The sequence below is a fragment of the Alnus glutinosa genome, chromosome 3, assembly GCF_958979055.1.
Source record: "Alnus glutinosa chromosome 3, dhAlnGlut1.1, whole genome shotgun sequence".
NCBI lineage: Eukaryota > Viridiplantae > Streptophyta > Magnoliopsida > Fagales > Betulaceae > Alnus > Alnus glutinosa.
Genome location: NC_084888.1, coordinates 36879028 through 36897840, shown reverse-complemented (window position 1 = coordinate 36897840; position 18813 = coordinate 36879028). Strand labels below are relative to the sequence as shown.

The window sequence follows — 18813 nt, the reverse complement described above, 5'->3', positions numbered from 1 at the left end:
CCAACCAACCAACCAGAAGTTATGTTTCCTTTTTCATACGGGCTAACACTATTATCTCAACTACGTGATATAATTATGACATAAAAATATAATTTTTAGTAGTACTCTTTGCAGAAATTGTACATCACACTTTGGTTCTATTTTGTTAATGTGGCGCATTCAATTAAATAAAAATAAAAATTAAAGGTTGATTGACAGTTTCACATCAATAAAATATAATAAAAATATAGGCCCATAACAATTAACAAGAAAAAGAACTTCCTTAAGTTCCTTACCCTGTTACCCAAGTAGGAGAGTCCGACCCGATCAGAAAGCCCACCCAAGCAAAAAGTTCTGCTCCGGCAGGGACTCCTCATGACCCCATCCCTCCTCTTTCCGGCGGAAAATGGTAAGAGATCCAAATCCGAATAGCACACCCGGCATCCACATATACAATAAGAAGAAAGCAAACCGAGTTGGTTGGTACTTGGTATACCCGAATGAATGTACAACCCTCTTTTACTGGATCCCCTCCAGTTCATTTGAACTGGGCTGGAGAGGATCCAAATGCCCTTTACTGCTCTTCCCATTTGTGTAACACAGGACAGATAAAAAGATACGTTCAGTACATGCATGCGTCTTACAATATATATAAATACATACAGGAAGAGCGGAGAAGAGTCTGAAGAGAGAGAGAGAAGGGGACAGCTGACAAGCTAGGAACAGGAAGCACAAGTTGAGGTTTGTGTTGGTCCTGTTGGAAGTGGAGGAGAAAGGCCCTTACGTCCCTTCTCTAAATCTTTTTATAGGCTTCATTCTGCGCTCTCTCTCTCTCTCTCTCTGTGGCCATAAAGACCCCGCGGAGCTGAGATTCTTGAATCTTCGGCCTCCAATGGCGAGCTGGGTCTTCTCAGAATGTGGCCTCAAGCCTCTCCCTAGAATCTACCCTCGAGAACTCAGAGATGGGCTAGCATCAAACACTACTTTTCCTTCCAAGATAAGGCCGCCACCAATCTGTAAAAGCCACTGTGTTGGTTCTTCTTTGAGACTATCAAGCGGGCTTAGAGGAAACAGTTGGTGGGCACTAAATGTGAGTGCGCCACTGAGGGTCCCGTCTGTGGGAGAGGAAGATGAAAAGGGAAAGAGAGTTAGTGGGGTTGAAGATGATGGAGAATTCGACCCCAGTTCACCTCCTCCTTTTCGGTTGGCCGATATCCGAGCAGCCATTCCAAAGTATTGTTGGGTTAAAGACCCTTGGAGGTCTATGAGCTATGTTGTGAGGGATGTGGTCGTGGTTTTTGGATTGGCAGCTGTTGCGGCTTACTTCAACAATTGGATTGTTTGGCCTCTGTACTGGATTGCTCAGGGGACCATGTTCTGGGCTCTCTTTGTTCTTGGCCACGACTGGTAGTAAAACATTGTCCTTTTCTTGAATTTAGAATTTGTATAACTACCTGTTTATTTGCATTTGGTAGCGTTAATTGTTCTTGGCTTTAATCTGTGTCCTTTTCCTAGAATCAAAGATTCTTATTAGTTTTCTCTGTGCTTCCGTGCTAATTTTAATATCAATTTATTTGATTTTATTGTGAATTAATTGTGTTACGTTTTGATTTGGCAGTGGTCATGGGAGCTTCTCTAGTAATCTTAATCTCAATAGTGTTGTGGGGCATCTCCTTCATTCTTCAATCCTTGTTCCCTACCATGGATGGTTAGCTCCTGAAAAGCCTTGTTTAATCCAGAAGACTATATTTTTCCTGTTTTGTTTAGTTATTTTTTTGAAAGATGAATTAGGAATTGTCCTGCATTTAAGAGATATTAGCAGTATGATATGTCTAGTAATCATAATGATTTCACTTCTCCTGGCTACTACAGGAGAATTAGCCACCGGACTCATCATCAAAACCATGGACATGTTGAGAATGATGAATCGTGGCATCCAGTAAGTTTTTGTATGCAGCTCTTTTATGTGGATCGTTATTATCAGTAGCTCTTATAGTCATTACATTTCGAAAAGTCATAAAGGCTTTTGAGAAAGAAAAAAAATGGTTCATTTTCATTTGATGAGATCCAATACATGAACGAAAGAAACAACGTTTTATGGAACTTTTCTTTGATCTCTTCTAGGAATTGTTATAGGTCTCAATTGATTCAAAAATTCGATCATTGGAGTTAATCATAGGTATTTTTTGGGCAAATGAGGCATGGGGCTCATATTGGAATTGGGATGCAAAGGAAACTTGGGCGGGTAGGAGAAATGGAGGTTTGGGCTCTAGAAGGGTTTAGTGTTGCTCATATGTTACAGGAGATATTGCTTACTTATAAATATGATCGTATTAGAATTAGAGCTCCCGAAGAAGTACTCGGTACCTAAACGTGAGGATGCTCCAGAATCTTTTTGATTGCTCGTTTAAGAACTACGATCTTTAGATCCCTCTTTTTCTCTTTTGAAAATGATGTATTTGGCTATCTGGTGCCAATCATGGACTTACTGATATGTATTATTTGTATAAACAGATGTCCGAGAAGATCTACAAGAGTTTGGATAAAGTCAGCCGATCATTGAGGTTCATCTTGCCTTTTCCAATGCTGGCGTACCCTTTCTATTTGGTGAGACTTCTGCTTCTTAGTTGATGCCATCTATTAATGGATTTATAAGTTATGCTTCTTTTATTCAAAACAGAAGTCCGTTTTCTGATATTCTTTGGTATCTTGTTACAGTGGGTTCGAACTCCTGGAAAGAAGGGCTCTCATTTCCACCCCAACAGCGATTTGTTTCTTCCAAATGAAAGAAAAGATGTTATCACCTCAACTGCCTGTTGGACCGCAATGGCTGCACTGCTTGTGTACTTATCCTTTGCAATGGGTCCTGTCCAACTGCTTAAACTCTATGGCTTGCCCTACTGGGTAGGTTCAATTCCTTGATGCTTGAATTATTTCTCTGTCACGGGAAACAATGTACTTTACTAAATTCACATTGAAATGCAGATATTTGTAATGTTGCTGGATGTAATCACTTACTTGCATCACCACGGCCACGAGGACAAACTTCCTTGGTATCGTGGAAAGGTATTGGTTTGAATTTCTCATGTTTTGTTTTCGATTTCACATAATCTTCATGTTCAATGGAAATCTTGGTGCCCTGGACGGAACTATGTGTCGGCTGGCCGCCGAGGCGTATTAAAATTAGGCTTGGCCGTACTCCTCATTCCTACTTTGACCTCCTAACAAAAAAAATCGCGGTTTCAAGGATGAAACCGCCCCTACAAGATCCATCTAATTATTATAAGAGAAATTTCCAGTTCTGTTTGAATGTCTCCTATGATATCATGTCACAATTAACACACTACAGCGCGGAGCCAACAACTACTTAGTCAATTTTTGTAAGGTTAACTTAGCAATAGCAAGCAGGTTTAGTGCTTTGGAATTTTATTTATATAGCTTATTGTTTTCTTCTGTGCTCATCAAACAGGAATGGAGTTATCTGAGAGGAGGGCTTACAACTCTTGACCGTGATTATGGAGTAATCAACAACATCCACCACGATATTGGGACCCATGTGATCCATCACCTATTCCCTCAAATCCCACATTACCACCTAGTAGAAGCAGTGAGTGTTGCTTTCAAGCTGATCATTTTGTCTAATCAAAGGACAAAGTTTTCTTCGTATTCTCAAATCTAGTCTATTAAACCGACATATGTCTTTAGAGCATATCATTCTCACGTGCTCTAAAACAGATGTTATGAAAACTTTGTCCAGAATTCAGTTTTGCAGTCCTTATAAACTTGTTCTAATGGTTCTAAATTTAACCTCATAGACGGAGGCAGCTAGGCCAGTGATTGGGAAGTACTACCGGGAGCCGAAGAAGTCCGGTCCTCTCCCATTTCACCTATTGGGAACCCTTATAAGAAGCATGAAACAAGATCACTATGTGAACGACGCCGGAGATATTGTATATTACCAAACAGACACACAACTCATGCCCAAGGCAGCAAAATGAGGTCGTGAAGGCTTTCAAGTATAGCCAGTGAAGCCTACCAGCCGATGGATTTTTTTTGTCACTACCGACTATTGTTTGTCTTTGTATCATCATTCATCACTCCTATAAATGAATTTGGATCCTCTCCATTTCAAATAAAATGGAGAGGATCCATTTAGTTATAAATCAGGGATATAGTTGTCTTTCACATTTTATAAAAATGTGAAAAGACAACTATACCCCTATAAATCATCCTTGTTTTGCATTGGCACAGCAGATTCTCCAGGAATGTTAAAGAGGGTCTTGCATAGGTCAATGCAGCCTATCCATTGTACCATGGAAATAAATATCACTATGATTAAATTCTGGAAAAAAAAAATAATAGTAAGGCATTATTTTTCCTTGGAATCTCCATCTTTTTTTTTCTTTTCTTTTGGTAGTTTTCAACAAATTCAAATCTTTTTCCATAGTTCTGAACAAGTAACAACTTTGTTATCTTTTTGGTAATGATGCAGATAAAATTAAGCCTAGTGGCCAGTAAAATTAAAGGTTCACTCTTGCAAAATTTAAAGCTTATATATCAGCATCTCATGAGATGATAATACATCATTTGGGAACTAATTTTAGAGCCAAAAATTTGAGAAGTAGAGTATTTCTCAAAGAGAAAATGCACGGCATAGCAAACATCTCGTATCTGCCTATTGTCTACGTGGCACCAATCTGGGATTTCTATTTTTTTTTTTTTTTTAAGACGTTTAGTTAACAGCATAATAGGGGCCAGGGCCGAGCCCATTTAGCTCTTTAGACAACACCACCTCACAATGTACAGAAGAGACGGGAATAGACCCAGAGCTGCTAAAGGTATAAGTGGCACAAGAAGCTAAATTGAGAGAGTGACTTAAATTTGATACAAAAGTAAAGCAACTGCTTTATTAGTATTTTTGTAGATTTAACCAAGACCATCTTACCCTATTGACAAGAACAGTAGCATAGATAGGTTTATTACATTCACAAGTCAGAAGCTCAAAAACTAATTTTATTCAAGAAAAGAGGGGGGAAGGGGGAATTTCTTCACCTTTCAATGGCTCAAAACTTCCTAGATTACACTAGTTCCAAAATGTCTGATGATCTGACAACACCATCACAATTCAAGTCTTGAAGTTCTGAATCATTTTGCTATTATCGATCACAAGTGTACAGAATTTACGGCACTCATAAAGGAAGATATTCGCAATTGGTCTTTCCGGATGCCATCTGAGGCACAAATACCACTACTAACATCAATCCCTTGAGGTTGGAGAGTAGAAAGAGCTTCACAAACATTCTCAGGGTTGATCCCTCCAGCCAAGAGCCAGCCATGTTTGCTTCTAATTAGTGGTAGCTTAAACTGGGCCCAATTGAATCCTTTGCCACTGCAGACAGATGTTACGATGAAGCAAAACCAAAACAAGTATATATTATATTCTTGCACAAAAGGAAAGAACTAAAATGCCATTTATCTATTTGAGTGGCTAAGAGTAGGCATGTAAAGCAAGTTGACAGTCAGAACAGAGCAGAATGATCTCTTTGGGTGACAGGTAATAATAACTATTCAATTTGAAATTTAATTTATGACTAGACACACCAGACAATTTCTTGTTTTGTTTTAAGTGAACTCTAAGGACTCCATATAGACCATATTATATCTGCAAAAATTGTCCCAACCCTAAGCACAAAAGCAGCCAGTTCTCAAAACATGGATATCTTTTGGTCGGTTAGAGATAACAAATAAAAACCCATGAATTATGAACTAGAATAATTGTATGATATGATTCAATCGTCTATGCCTATACCTTAAGATGATAAACAGTGCCAACATATAAATGAATGAGCATACAAATATACAATGCTATAATCAAACCAGATGAAGAGAAAATATTTCTTACCTGCCACCCTTTGCGCTATCCACAAGAATCCAATCAACAAGAGAGCATTCTTCATCAGAAATTTGGTTTAGAAGGTCTCCATCTTCATTTGCTTGAAGAACATATATTATTCGTTTTTCTTGCACTAAAACTGGAAAAGCAGCTCGAGAACCATTTCCATGAAGCTGCATCACCTCAAAGCATTACAATACTGTCTAATTTATTATACTATATGCAAGTGATGCAGATCAGACAAATTTATACCTGCACATGTTCAAGATTTGAAGAATCAGAAGCTCTTAATATGGTGTCTGCGTCGTCATCCACAAATACTCCAACAGGCTCTGCCCCATATTCCCTTGCAACTTTTGAAATCTCCTTGGCAACCGAAAGTGAAACAGAACGTTTTGAGTTGGGCCAAATAATCATCCCAATGAAATCAGCACCAGCTTCGGCTGCCATTGCAGCATCTTTAGCTGATGTAATCCCACACATTTTAACAAAATACCTCTTCTTTTCATGTTCCTCGGGACTGAAGGATACTTTTTCTGACTGCCCAAAGTTGCAAGTAATTTTATTCTTTGGATATAACCTAATTCTTGACAAGTTCAGTTCTCCCCGCTTTACACCTGCAAGTACAGTTAAGAGATAATCATATTTTAAACATTCATGAAGCCACTCATATTAACAACCACTTATCTCGTATATGCAGTCAAGCAAACATAAGGAATGAGAAAATAAAACAGTACCCGTGATTTGCCTTCTGTGCAAGTTTACAACTTTCGGCTGAAAGTGGCTTCCAATAGTTAGCTCTGCAAACATAAGATGCTTAAGATGAAGGCCTCAGGTCAAATGTATTCCAGCCACAATCGCACAGATTATGTGAAGCAAAATGAATACCCTTGCTTGACTGAATTCTAATATTGCAACTTAGTTACATCTTTCATCACATAAAAACTATAAAAAACATTGATTGATATCAACATGGAGATATGAATTTACGGAAAGCAGTCAACTAGACGTCCGGGTAGCCTTACCTCAAACACCAGAGGTCCCCAACCTAATGAAGGGGGATAGGTAAGCCGTAATTACACTAAACAACAATGTACTACCAAAAAACATAAAGGGTAAGCAACAAATAAGCCAGTGATCCATCATGGTTATGGAAATATAATATAGCGCTAGCGTATTTTGCCCAGGACTAGCTGGAGGCCTCCATGTTCCTTAAGTGCATCTATGGGTCCATAAGAGTCCCCAGCATAGCCCCATGTTAAGGCAGGAGACATTGACGTTGGAAAGCCGATATTGCAAGTCGCAACTTGAGAGTCTAGATTCTTACCACCATAAAATATGGTGAAAGTCATGGACTCATTGCCTCATTGGTGACTGGATACGTGATACATATATGGATATTTCCAAGGAAAAAAGACAGACCCAAGAAAAAGATATGAAAGAAAGAAGCGCCAAAAGCCAAAAAGATCAATGATCCTGGCAGTCACAATGTTTAAACTACGTGCAACTAAAAGCCATCGACAACTAGCGAAAGTTCTACTTCTACAAAAAAGCAACCTGACTCATTTTCCATTGATGTAATCATACAGAAAAGAAAAAGAAAAAGAAAATTGCTCTCCCAACAAAAAAATGCTTTCAACATATTCACCGCCTAGAACAGTGATAGCAGCCCACGAAGGTCCTCTTGGCCACCTCAACCCAACCCACGTTACATGGCAGTAAACGTGGAGCAACAAGGATAGCATGGGGATCGTGGGAACAGGGGCGTGAAAACAGGGGGTTAGCATTGCAGAGTGACCATCACTCTGCAATCGTGTGTTAGCTATCAACATGCAGTCTCTTAGTGGGGATTGCACGTTCAGTAGTGAAGGGCAGTTATCAGCATTAGCTTAGTGGGTAGTTATCAAGCTTAGTGGGTAGTTATCATTCGTTTATCCTTTCTTTAACAGTTGTGTATATAAGATCAAGTCTAGGCGTAGGGGTAGGGTATTGATTATTGTACTGACTTATGTCATTTGTGGTTGTCTCCATTCCCTAATTGGAGTCTTTATCTATAAACTATCTTCCATTTCCATTCCAACTACAGAGAGTTCCTATCAATTTGGTATCAGAGCTGTGTTTCAATCATGGGAACCAATAAGGATCGTATCGAGAAGTTAGAATCAGAAATGCAGGAGCTGAAGGAAGGTGTGCAGAAGATGAATATGGATTCACAATCCAGCTTTGCGGAGCTTAAGGAACTCTTCTTCAAGGGTTTTGAGAAGGGCGACTCATCAACAGACAAGGAGAAAGGATCGTTTCAGAGCTACGGAAATCATAATTCCGGGCAATCAAGTGGTTCTAAGGGATCGAACAATTACACTAAGTTGGAATTTCCGCGATATTCAGGAGATGACCCCAACGTATGGCTGAATCGGGTTGTTCAATACTTCGACTACAAGCAAATACCGGAGGAACAAAAGGTGTCACTGGCAGCCTTTCATCTTGAAAGTGAAGCCAACCAATGGTGGCAATGGGTGCAGAAGCTGTACAAGGAAGAACAGGCCCCCATCACATGGGCAGCCTTTGAACATGAGTTGTTGATTCGGTTTGGTCCTACCGAAATGGAGGACTACGATGAAGCTCTCACCAAGATACAACAAACCGGAACGTTACGTGAGTACCAGCAGGAGTTCGAGCGTCTGGCAAATCGGGTGGATGGCTGGCGCCAAAAAGCACTAGTAGGAGCATTCCTTGGAGGGCTGAAATCAGACATTGTCTCAGCAGTGTGTATGTTCAAACCCAAGACCCTTCGTGACGCTATTGAGTTGGCTCGCATGAGGGACGAAAACCTCTCCAAAACTCGGAAGAACCCACGGGGTGATAATCCACGACCGCCATACACTAGCTTCATACAAAGATCTACTGGGCAGGCAGCAACAACCACGGGACAGACACCCGTGACATCTGCTGTACAGACCTCCAGAACTTACTCTTCTGGGGCTGCCAAGAAGTTGTCTTGGGAGGAGATGCAAAAACGCAGAGAGAAGGGATTGTGTTTCGGGTGTAATGAGAAATTCACACCCGGACATCGATGCCAAAAACCACAAACCTTCTTAATTGAAGCATGCACCACTGAAGAAGATGATGAGCTTGTAGACTTCACAGGGGCATCCGAAGGGGGCAATTGTGCTGAGGAAGAAGAGCCGCTCATCTCACTCCATGCCATTGTCGGCTGCAATGGGCCCAAAACTATGAGGGTCAAGGCTGCCATCGGGAGGAGAACTTTGGTGATCCTTATCGATAGTGGATCGACCCACAATTTCGTGGACCACAAGATAGCCCATACACTTCAACTTGCAGTAGCACCAACGGAAGAATTCACGGTCAAGGTGGCAAACGGGGAAAAGCTTCGGTGCACTGAAAGGTATGCGAATGTCATTATTTCCATACAAGGTTTCCAGTTCTGTACCACATTGTACTCCTTACCATTACATGGAATAGACATAGTACTGGGAATCCAGTGGTTGGAAAATCTGGGACCCGTTCTATGTGACTGGAAAAAAATGACCATGAGTTTCCAATGGGAAAATCAGTCCATCAAGCTAGTAGCCCAGACAGTGCAGCCTACACGGGAGATAATGATTCAAGCTATGGACCGAGAAGTGCAAGGTGGAGGGGAGTTGTTTGCTGTGGTACCCTTGGTAAAAACAAAGATAGATGCAGCCCCATTAGCACCCGAAATTCAGAGTCTACTCAGGGAATTCCAGCACCTACTCGACGAACCAGAGAGCATTCCTCCCTCACGTATCTTTGATCATAGAATTCCCTTGAAAGAAGGACATTCAGCAGTCAACGTTCGACCTTACCGCTATGCACATTGTCAAAAACATGAGATAGAGAGACAAGTGACCGAGATGTTGAATACTGGGCTCATTCGGCCTAGCACCAGCCCGTTCTCTTCACCAATACTCCTAGTGAAGAAGAAAGATGGATCATGGCGCTTCTGTACCGACTACAGGGCCCTGAATGCAGTCACCATTAAGGATCGGTTTCCAATTCCTACGGTGGATGACATGCTAGATGAATTGCATGGGGCTGTCCATTTCACTAAATTGGATTTGAGGGCTGGCTATCATCAAATCCGGGTCCATCCCAACGACATCCACAAGAAGGCATTTAGAACTCATAGCGGGCACTATGAATATGTTGTCATGCCATTTGGTCTTTGCAATGCTCCGTCCACATTCCAAGCAGCCATGAATGAGGTATTTCGACCCTACTTGCGAAAATTCTTATTGGTTTTCTTTGACGACATACTTGTGTATAGCAAACGGTGGGACGAACATGTGGAAAATCTCCGAAAGGTTTTCGAGATACTAAGTGCTCAGAAGTTCTATGTCAAGCCTTCCAAGTGCATATTTGGTGCTCGCGAGGTGGATTATCTCGGGCACATCATTTCACAAGAAGGAGTTCGAGTCGATAACCGCAAAATCGACGCTATGCAATCTTGGCCTCCACCCAAAACGATCACCGAGCTGCGGGGTTTTCTCGGCCTAACCGGATATTACCGCAAGTTTGTGCGGAATTACGGCCTGATTGCAGCACCCTTGACAGAACTCCTCAAAAAAGGGAATTTCGGTTGGACATTGGCAGCTGCAACAGCATTTGACAAACTAAAAAATGCCATGGTCACAACCCCGGTCTTGGCATTACCTGATTTTACCACTTTATTTGTTGTCGAAACAGATGCTTCTGACTTTGGGATTGGAGCAATTTTGAGCCAGCAAGGGCGTCCCATTGCGTTCTTGAGCAAGGCGCTTGGTCCATCTAAACGTGCATGGGCAATCTACGCAAAAGAGATGTTAGCTGTCATGGAAGCCATAAAAATGTGGCGACCGTATCTCCTCGGTCGAAAGTTCCAAATCCAAACTAGCCAAAAGAGCCTCAAGTTTTTGTTGGAGCAGCGCATAGTTACTCCTGAGCAGCAAAAATGGGTCTCCAAGCTAGTCGGCTATGACTATGAAATCATTTATCGGCCAGGACGCATGAATTCAGCTGCTGATGCTATGTCCAGGATGCCCCACAGCCCATTGCTGCTATCCATCTCAAGTCCAACACTGGATGGAATCTCGGGCCCTCAATTCAGCTTATGGGAGGATCTGAAGCAAATCAATAACACTGACCCGTACCTACTGGCACTTCACCAAAAATTGCAGCAAACTCCAGCAACTATGCCCCACTACAAGATGCAGGATGGCATATTATTTTTCAGGGGACGCATTGTCATCCCTCCCACATCCACTCTCAAAAATGAAATCCTACAGGAATTCCACTCTTCCAAATTTGCAGGCCATTCTGGAATCTTGCGGACTCTCAAGAGGCTAGCCCAAAACTTCTACTGGATTGCCATGAAAGCTGACGTCAAAGCCTTTGTCTCAGCATGCGATGTCTGCCAAAGAAATAAACATGAAGCCCGATCTCCTGCGGGTCTCCTCCAGCCACTGCCAATACCAATGAAGGTGTGGGAAGATATAAGCATGGATTTTATCGATGGCCTACCCATTTCTGCTGGAAAAAATTCCATTTGGTGGTTGTGGATCGTTTAACCAAATATGGACATTTCTTTGCTTTGGGCCACCCATATTCAGCTAAGACAGTAGCTACGGTCTTTGTCTCTGGCGTCATGAAATTGCATGGTGTTCCACGTTCCATAGTAAGTGACCGTGATCCAATCTTCCTCAGCTCCTTCTGGCAGGAATTATTCAAGCTTCAAGGCACCGAGTTGAAGATGAGTTCGGCATACCATCCTCAAACAGACGATCAGACCGAGGTTGTCAATCGCTGCCTCGAACAGTACTTGCGTTGCTTCACAAGCCAGCATCCCAGGTGTTAGGAATCCTTTCTTGCATGGGCAGAATACTGGTATAACACCAGCTTCCACAAGTCAATCGAGACAACACCTTTTCAAGCACTCTATGGACGAGCCCCACCACGTCTGATTAATTATTTGGATGGTGCATCACCAGTCAGCGAGGTTGATCACACCTTACAAGCCCGAGATGAGTTACTCCGACAATTGAAAGGCCATCTGATTCACTCCAACAACCGCATGAAGCAATACGCTGATGCCAAGCGTCGGGAGGTGAAATTTCACGTCGGAGATTGGGTCTACTTAAAGCTGCAACCATACCGTCAACAAAGTGTCTTCCGTCGAGCCCACCAAAAGCTAGCAAACAAATATTTCGGGCCATTCCAGATTACTACAGAAATTGGACCAGTTGCATATCGCCTGGCGCTACCAAGGGAGTCTAAAGTTCATCCTGTGTTCCATGTCTCGCTCCTAAAGAAACGGTATGGGGATGACACCTCTATCTCTGCCACGCTACCTCCATTTTCAGAAGACGCTGGGCCTCTCATTGAACCCCTGCAGATTCTCGACTACCGCTGGGTAAAAAAAGGAACCAAATTTGCCACTGAAGCGTTGGTCCAATGGAAACACTTGGCACCCGAAGATGCCACTTGGGAAGACCCTGACACACTCCAACAACAGTTCTCATCCATCAACCTTGCGGACAAGGCTGCTCTTCAAGGGCGGGCGAATGATAGCAGCCCACGAAGGTCCTCTCGGCCACCTCAACCCAACCCACGTTACATGGCAGTAAACGTGGAGCAACAAGGATAGCATGGGGATCGTGGGAACAGGGGCGTGAAAACAGGGGGTTAGCATTGCAGAGTGACCATCACTCTGCAATCGTGTGTTAGCTATCAACATGCAGTCTCTTAGTGGGGATTGCACGTTCAGTAGTGAAGGGCAGTTATCAGCATTAGCTTAGTGGGTAGTTATCAAGCTTAGTGGGTAGTTATCATTCGTTTATCCTTTCTTTAACAGTTGTGTATATAAGATCAAGTCTAGGCGTAGGGGTAGGGTATTGATTATTGTACTGACTTATGTCATTTGTGGTTGTCTCCATTCCCTAATTGGAGTCTTTATCTATAAACTATCTTCCATTTCCATTCCAACTACAGAGAGTTCCTATCAAACAGCTTGAAGAGTGAGACTACTACGACCAACAATATCATCGAAAATGCCTTGGGGACATACAGTATAATATATAGCGAGAACTTGACATCAAACTTATGATTCTATGAATATCTTGGACGTTCAATGAAACATAAAGTACTCCAGTAACCAAACAGCACTAAATATTATATAAAATATCTCGATGAGGAAATTCACCGAGTAGTTAACGTGCAATGCAATAGAGCACGCTGCACACACACACACACTCAAATGAGAGAGAGACCTGAAAGCATATTCTTTTCCGAGCAAGTTGCAACGTGCTTTCAGGAGGTGCCGGTGCCGATATCTTAGATGTAGAAGAAGAAAGGAGCAAAGAATCCAAAGATAGCTGAAAATGAAGGCGACCGTCGATCTTTGTCTCGATGCACCCAATCGACCACTTGTGACGTGCGTGTACTTTACCAGAAAAGGAAAACAGAACACCTTTGGTTGGGTGGGCTGGCTCAAATACAACGTTACGACTTAAGTTTTTGATGTTTTTTGAACCTTTCACTTATAAGTTATAACCAAGCATTTTGCTTTGGCGGCGCCCCAGATATTCGGGAACCATTTCAATGGGCTTTTAGTTAGGGCGTGGGCTAAACTTTTGGCCCAGAGAGTAGCATTGGTAATAGGATATGCTCGCCCCAACCCACAGGCGAGAAGGCTTGAATCGCATTTTTGTCTTTTATTTATTAATAATGATGGACTGGCACTGATATATCAATTATTAGAAAAGTAGGATAAAAGTGTAATTTTTAGCATATTTTTTTTTATAAAAACAATTGATAACATTTGAAGATTGTTTAATAAAATCTGTTCAGTTTTTTTTTTTTTAATTTATTTATTAAGATCCCGTACAACTCTTATAATAATTAAGAGTAATGTTATATGCAATATTATTATCTCCTAAAATGTGATATGGCTTTTAAAATGAGTAATAATAAGGACTTTTTTTTTTTTTTTAATCTTCTAAATTTTATATGGCTTTTAAAATGATCATTGGATTTCACTATTAGATTTTGATCCAATGGTGATTTTAAAAGCCACATCAACTTTTGAAAATAAAAAAAATGGTCATTAGCATTACTCTTTTAAAATAATCATTAAATCAAAATCTAATAACGATCCATCCCAAATCTAATAATCATTTTAAAAGCCACATCACATTTAAGAGAATAAGATGAAGATATGAGTCTTAGATATAGCATTTCTTAATAATTAAATATTGATATAGCCAAAACTCAATAACTTAATTTAAAAGGAATGATTGAGAATTTTAAGAAAAAAAATATATATATTATAAGAATTTTAGAGGAGTTAATGGAGATAATTTCTCATATGTAATTTAATTTGATTTAATTCTGTCAACTCAAAATTGAATGGAGTTGGGGTTGGGGTTGGGGTTGGTTTGTCAAATAAGCCAAAATCAAACTTAGTACTGTTAGTTCTTAATTTCTTATTCTCATTAAATTAAGCCAAAAATGAAACTTGGACATGCATGAGCTGTAAGAGGCCAGCCAGTTACCTATGATTTATTATTATTATTATTATTATTATTATTATTATTTATTTTTATAGCATGGTCATCAAGCTGTTTTTGGAAATTAAAGCAAATATATACACTTTTCTGTTTTCCTATTTTATTTTGACAAAGTTTTCCTAAAAGTTTGGGTTTAGAAGAATTTATTTCAATTTAGTCTATTAAACTAAGATTTATTTAAAATAGATGTAATTTTCACGTGCATTCTTAATTTTCATATACATTTTTATTAAAATATATATTTCTCTCATGTATTTTGAACACATCAATTTAATAAATTAGATCGTAAAATATCTCTTTGATTTATAATAAGAATCCACTTCAATTTATCGCTTCACCAAGAATAGATACAAGTAGATAGTAAGAAGCTTGAAAGATGCTTCTTTATCACTAACAGGCTAACAGCAGCTTCTCTTAAATTTTTTATTAATTTAAAGAATTAAACTAATTTTTATTTCCTTATTTAAATGCACTTCACAATAACTTTCATTATCATTTCATTCAAATAAATTCTACATGGATGAGAGAGAAAAAATAAAGTTTTTTATATTAAATTAATATTTAGGGGATCACTTTTTACTTCCTTAAATCTAGAATACATATTTTTTTTGACAGGTCCACACAGGAAAGGAGATGAAGAATTCGAACTAGTGATATCCACTTCATAAGGCGTGGTCCCTAATTGATTAATTGGAGACTAGGATACAATTTTTAGTTCTCTCAATGTTTTCTTAGTTTGTAAAACAACAAAGAAATCTGATTTAATGAATTTTTTTCACATTTATAAAATATATATATATATATATATAATTAAAAAAAAAAAAACCAACTGCTAGTGTCTCAATTTCCAAATGCAATTCGTAGTTTATTGTACAACTAAAAAAAAAATCATAGTTTTTCAAAAAAAAAAAAAATCATAGTTGTATGGTCGAGAATTAACCTCGTGGGTGGCTGAATCATAAACCCAGCACATGCTTTGTGGCACATCCTCCCGTGGAGCGACGAAAAGAAAGACAGAAGTCAAAAAGTTGGGGCCCACGCGCTATTTCATTTTTGGAGATAATACGACATATCAAAATGCTGGACCTTCCTGGCTCACAGCCCACAGGACCTTCCAACTCTCGGAACAGGATTCTATCCCGGGTTTTTTTTTTTTTTTAACAAATTACTATATTTATTAATAACGCCATTGGTCGGTTATAATATCATAAATACAATTTCAAATTTCTTTAACTCAAACTCTATTTATAACATAATAAAAAATAAAAAAATAAAAAAAGTTGCCTCCCTATCAAGAATTTATAAGTTGCAAAATTTATATTTCTCTTCACATATTCAATATCTCACAATCTTGTCTAAACCATCTTTGATTCCACCGATCCGTTTCACTTACTCTTCCTTTTCATATTAAATCTCACAGAATTTAACCATATATGTTATATGTGTTGTCACATGACATTGTATATATAGTTTAAATACTCTATAATTTATTTAGATTATAAAATAGTTTCTTTCCGTGAACGGTCCACCATACAAATACAAGCAATCTTTGTTGACTTCGTTGCAGGTAGTTGTGAAGGTACTTGTACTGAAGCAGGAACCTTAGTTGTTAAGTAATGCTACACATCATCCCCTTATCCTCCTTTTGTCACCCTTAAATTGATGTGGCTCTTAAAATTACCATTGAATTTATGATAGATCACCGTTGGATTTTGATCCAATGGTGATTTTAAGAGCCACATCAATTTTGAGAGGACAAAAGAAGCACAAGGGGATGATGTGTAGCATTACTCTTAGTTGTTTGCCTAAAGGTATTTCTGGCAGCCATAGAGTTGGTAGAGATAAAGGGCACATTTTATTCTCTAATTTTACTAAGATTTTGGCTTCGATTGTTAATGTGTTTTATTTTTTTATTTTTGAAAAGTGTTTTTATGTAATATAAAAGTAAAAACAGTTTCTGATCATTTTGTTAAATTGGTTATTAATGTTTTTCTTTTACCCAAAAGGAGAAGAAAAACTTATGTATGGTTATAGGTGTCCAAATTGATGCAATTGTTATGACACCAAAACGTCTCTTAAACAGGCTTTAGATACGGTTGGTTGCCCCCAAGATAGTGGTTGGGTTGGTATGGTTAGCCTCAAGTTATTTTGGGGGGCGAAATCTCCCTTAACCTATTATAGGGGTGGTCAACTATCTCTTAGGGGTAATTAGACTACCCCATCAGTTGTTTTATTGATGGTGGAAGTATTTCCAAAGTAATTGAATTGCCGCATGAAGATAATAAAGTTTTATGAGCCGGTCAACAACCTTTTAAAACTTTTTTTTTTTTTTTTTTTTTACGTGGTTTAGCCACCTCGAACCTATTATGAGGTGATCAGGCCACCCCGTTAGCTAGTTTTGAAAGTGGTCGTATTACTTCCAAATTAGTTTAGAGTGGCCAAACTACTCCGGTAACTATTTTGGGGTGATTTGATTATCTCCAACTATTTTCAGGGTAACCAACCACCCCAATAAAAGCTAACCGGGTGTTCCGGCCACCTCCTTAACTTTTTCACTTTTCTTTTGTTATTTTTTTTAATGCTCACGTGATATAATCTTGGCCGGTCATTGTAAAACAGTCTAAATTGAATGAATTGCAAAAAAGACTTTAAGCTCTTTCAAGTATACAACAGAATTTAGATAAATGATACAGAGGGGACAATTGACCATCCTCTCTCCCTCTCTTTTCATTAAAGAAATGAATTTTAATAAAAAAGTACACTCCTTAATCATTTTTTTTTATTAAAATTATTTATTTTTTAATGAAAATAGGAGGAGAGGGGACAGTCAAGTGTCCTCTGTATCATTTCTCCAGAATTTATGTCATAGATTCTAAATAATAAGCCAACTCATCTGGGCCTTCCACATGTTTGTAGCATCAGGTAACCTAATGGAGGTGGTTGTTAGTGCAAGGAAAGTATGATTCTAATAGTGACCAAGCCAACTAAATTATAATACCAACTAATTCAAAAAATCGATTCCAGCTTTCAATGGTGTTGAGACAGATTCCGGTAAGTGACGTGTCGATCAGTAATTCGCCGACGTGCCCCTTCTTCTTAACCTGCAAACAAAGGCTGCGTCGGGGAGTGCCGACAATCTCGCTCCAATGCTTAAGTAAGTGTATTATTTGGGAATAAATGCACAGAGTAATGTCAAGGAGATAATCAAAGTACCTTAATATTTGAGGGGACCTTGGTATTTATAGAGATTGAGGAGCAGTTGAGATTATTCCTTGCATACGCGGGAATTGGTAGTTGAAGAAGACGTGGCTTCGGGCGCACGGATATTTCCGGTTCCACGACCGCTTATCTCGGGCGTACGATCTTATATGGGCGACATGTCATTGGTGAAGCTACGGGCGTACGATCTTGTTTTGTATCGTGCGTCGTGTCCCTTAGATCCCGGATACTCTCGAGATATACGCGGACGTAGGTGCCATTGGGTACCCGGGTGGGCTAGTCGGGCCCTAATGATCTTGACGGGCTCAGATAGATTAATTTCTCTTGAACCGTTTTGACATGGTCGGGTGGACCCAATGGGCCCGGTGTTCGGGTTGGGCCTGGTGCCCGAAAAGACCAATATTCTCCCCAACAAACGGATTTACAGGGGATTAAGATTTGGCTCTCACCGATTTTAGCAACGTTACAACCTCTCAAAAGATAATATTATTGATCTAGCTATTGCAAAATCCATAACAGCTTTAAAGGCTACAATTTTCACTAGAGAGCTAGGGGGGGCTTCACGCCTTCCCCTCCGGGTGCTGATGTCTCCCCTTAGCCTTTATGGTTATGGTGGTTTTTTTGTTCCTCCTTGACTTGTTTTCAGGGGTGGATGGTCCGTTTCTCCAAGCTTTAGGGCTATTGGAGTTTGTTTCTTCACGGTTGTTTTAAACCGGTGGAGGTTTTTTTGGTTTGTTGGTTCTTTGTTTTTATGTTGTTCTTTGGTGCAAGCAGAGGTTTCTGGTGCTGGGGTTTTCCGGTGAGCTCCGTGGGGAGGATGGCGTGTGTTGTGTGTTTTTGGAAGATTTGTTTGGATTGAAATTTTCCGATCTATATCTACGCTTCTCTCTCCATGATTGCACAACACCGACCTCACGTTTGGGTTCCCCGGCGTCCTCCGAGTCCCTCAACGTTCGGCGTGTTCTCCACCGCCCCTTCCTCACCGGCGCGTGGCAATCACGCGCCAGAGACCTTCCTGGCGTGTGATGGCCACGCGCCACTCTCCCTGCTTCCTTTCCCTCGTCGGACGACGGTTCTCGGAAGATCGTTCCATCACTTCATCGAGCCTCTGTTTGGGTTGTATTGGTTTTTGGTTTT

General features: G+C 40.0%; 2 protein-coding genes across 2 annotated transcripts; one reads left to right on the top strand and one right to left on the bottom strand.

The window, feature by feature from the left end:
* Positions 1-492: 492 nt before the first annotated feature.
* LOC133864545 (omega-3 fatty acid desaturase, chloroplastic) lies at positions 493-4145 on the top strand. The gene is made up of 8 exons (XM_062300917.1): positions 493-1386; positions 1598-1687; positions 1852-1918; positions 2494-2586; positions 2698-2883; positions 2965-3045; positions 3449-3586; positions 3795-4145. The coding sequence occupies exons 1-8, from the start codon at positions 872-874 to the stop codon at positions 3975-3977; spliced, it is 1353 nt and encodes a 450-aa protein (XP_062156901.1). The 5' UTR covers positions 493-871; the 3' UTR covers positions 3978-4145.
* An 829-nt stretch (positions 4146-4974) lies between these two features.
* LOC133864546 (N-(5'-phosphoribosyl)anthranilate isomerase 1, chloroplastic-like) lies at positions 4975-13412 on the bottom strand. The gene is made up of 5 exons (XM_062300918.1): positions 13159-13412; positions 6610-6672; positions 6125-6489; positions 5882-6045; positions 4975-5368 (listed from the first exon to the last, which is right to left on the bottom strand). Exons 1-5 carry the CDS (start codon positions 13166-13168, stop codon positions 5143-5145), a joined length of 828 nt encoding a protein of 275 aa, XP_062156902.1. The 5' UTR covers positions 13169-13412; the 3' UTR covers positions 4975-5142.
* Between the last annotated feature and the right edge of the window lie 5401 nt (positions 13413-18813).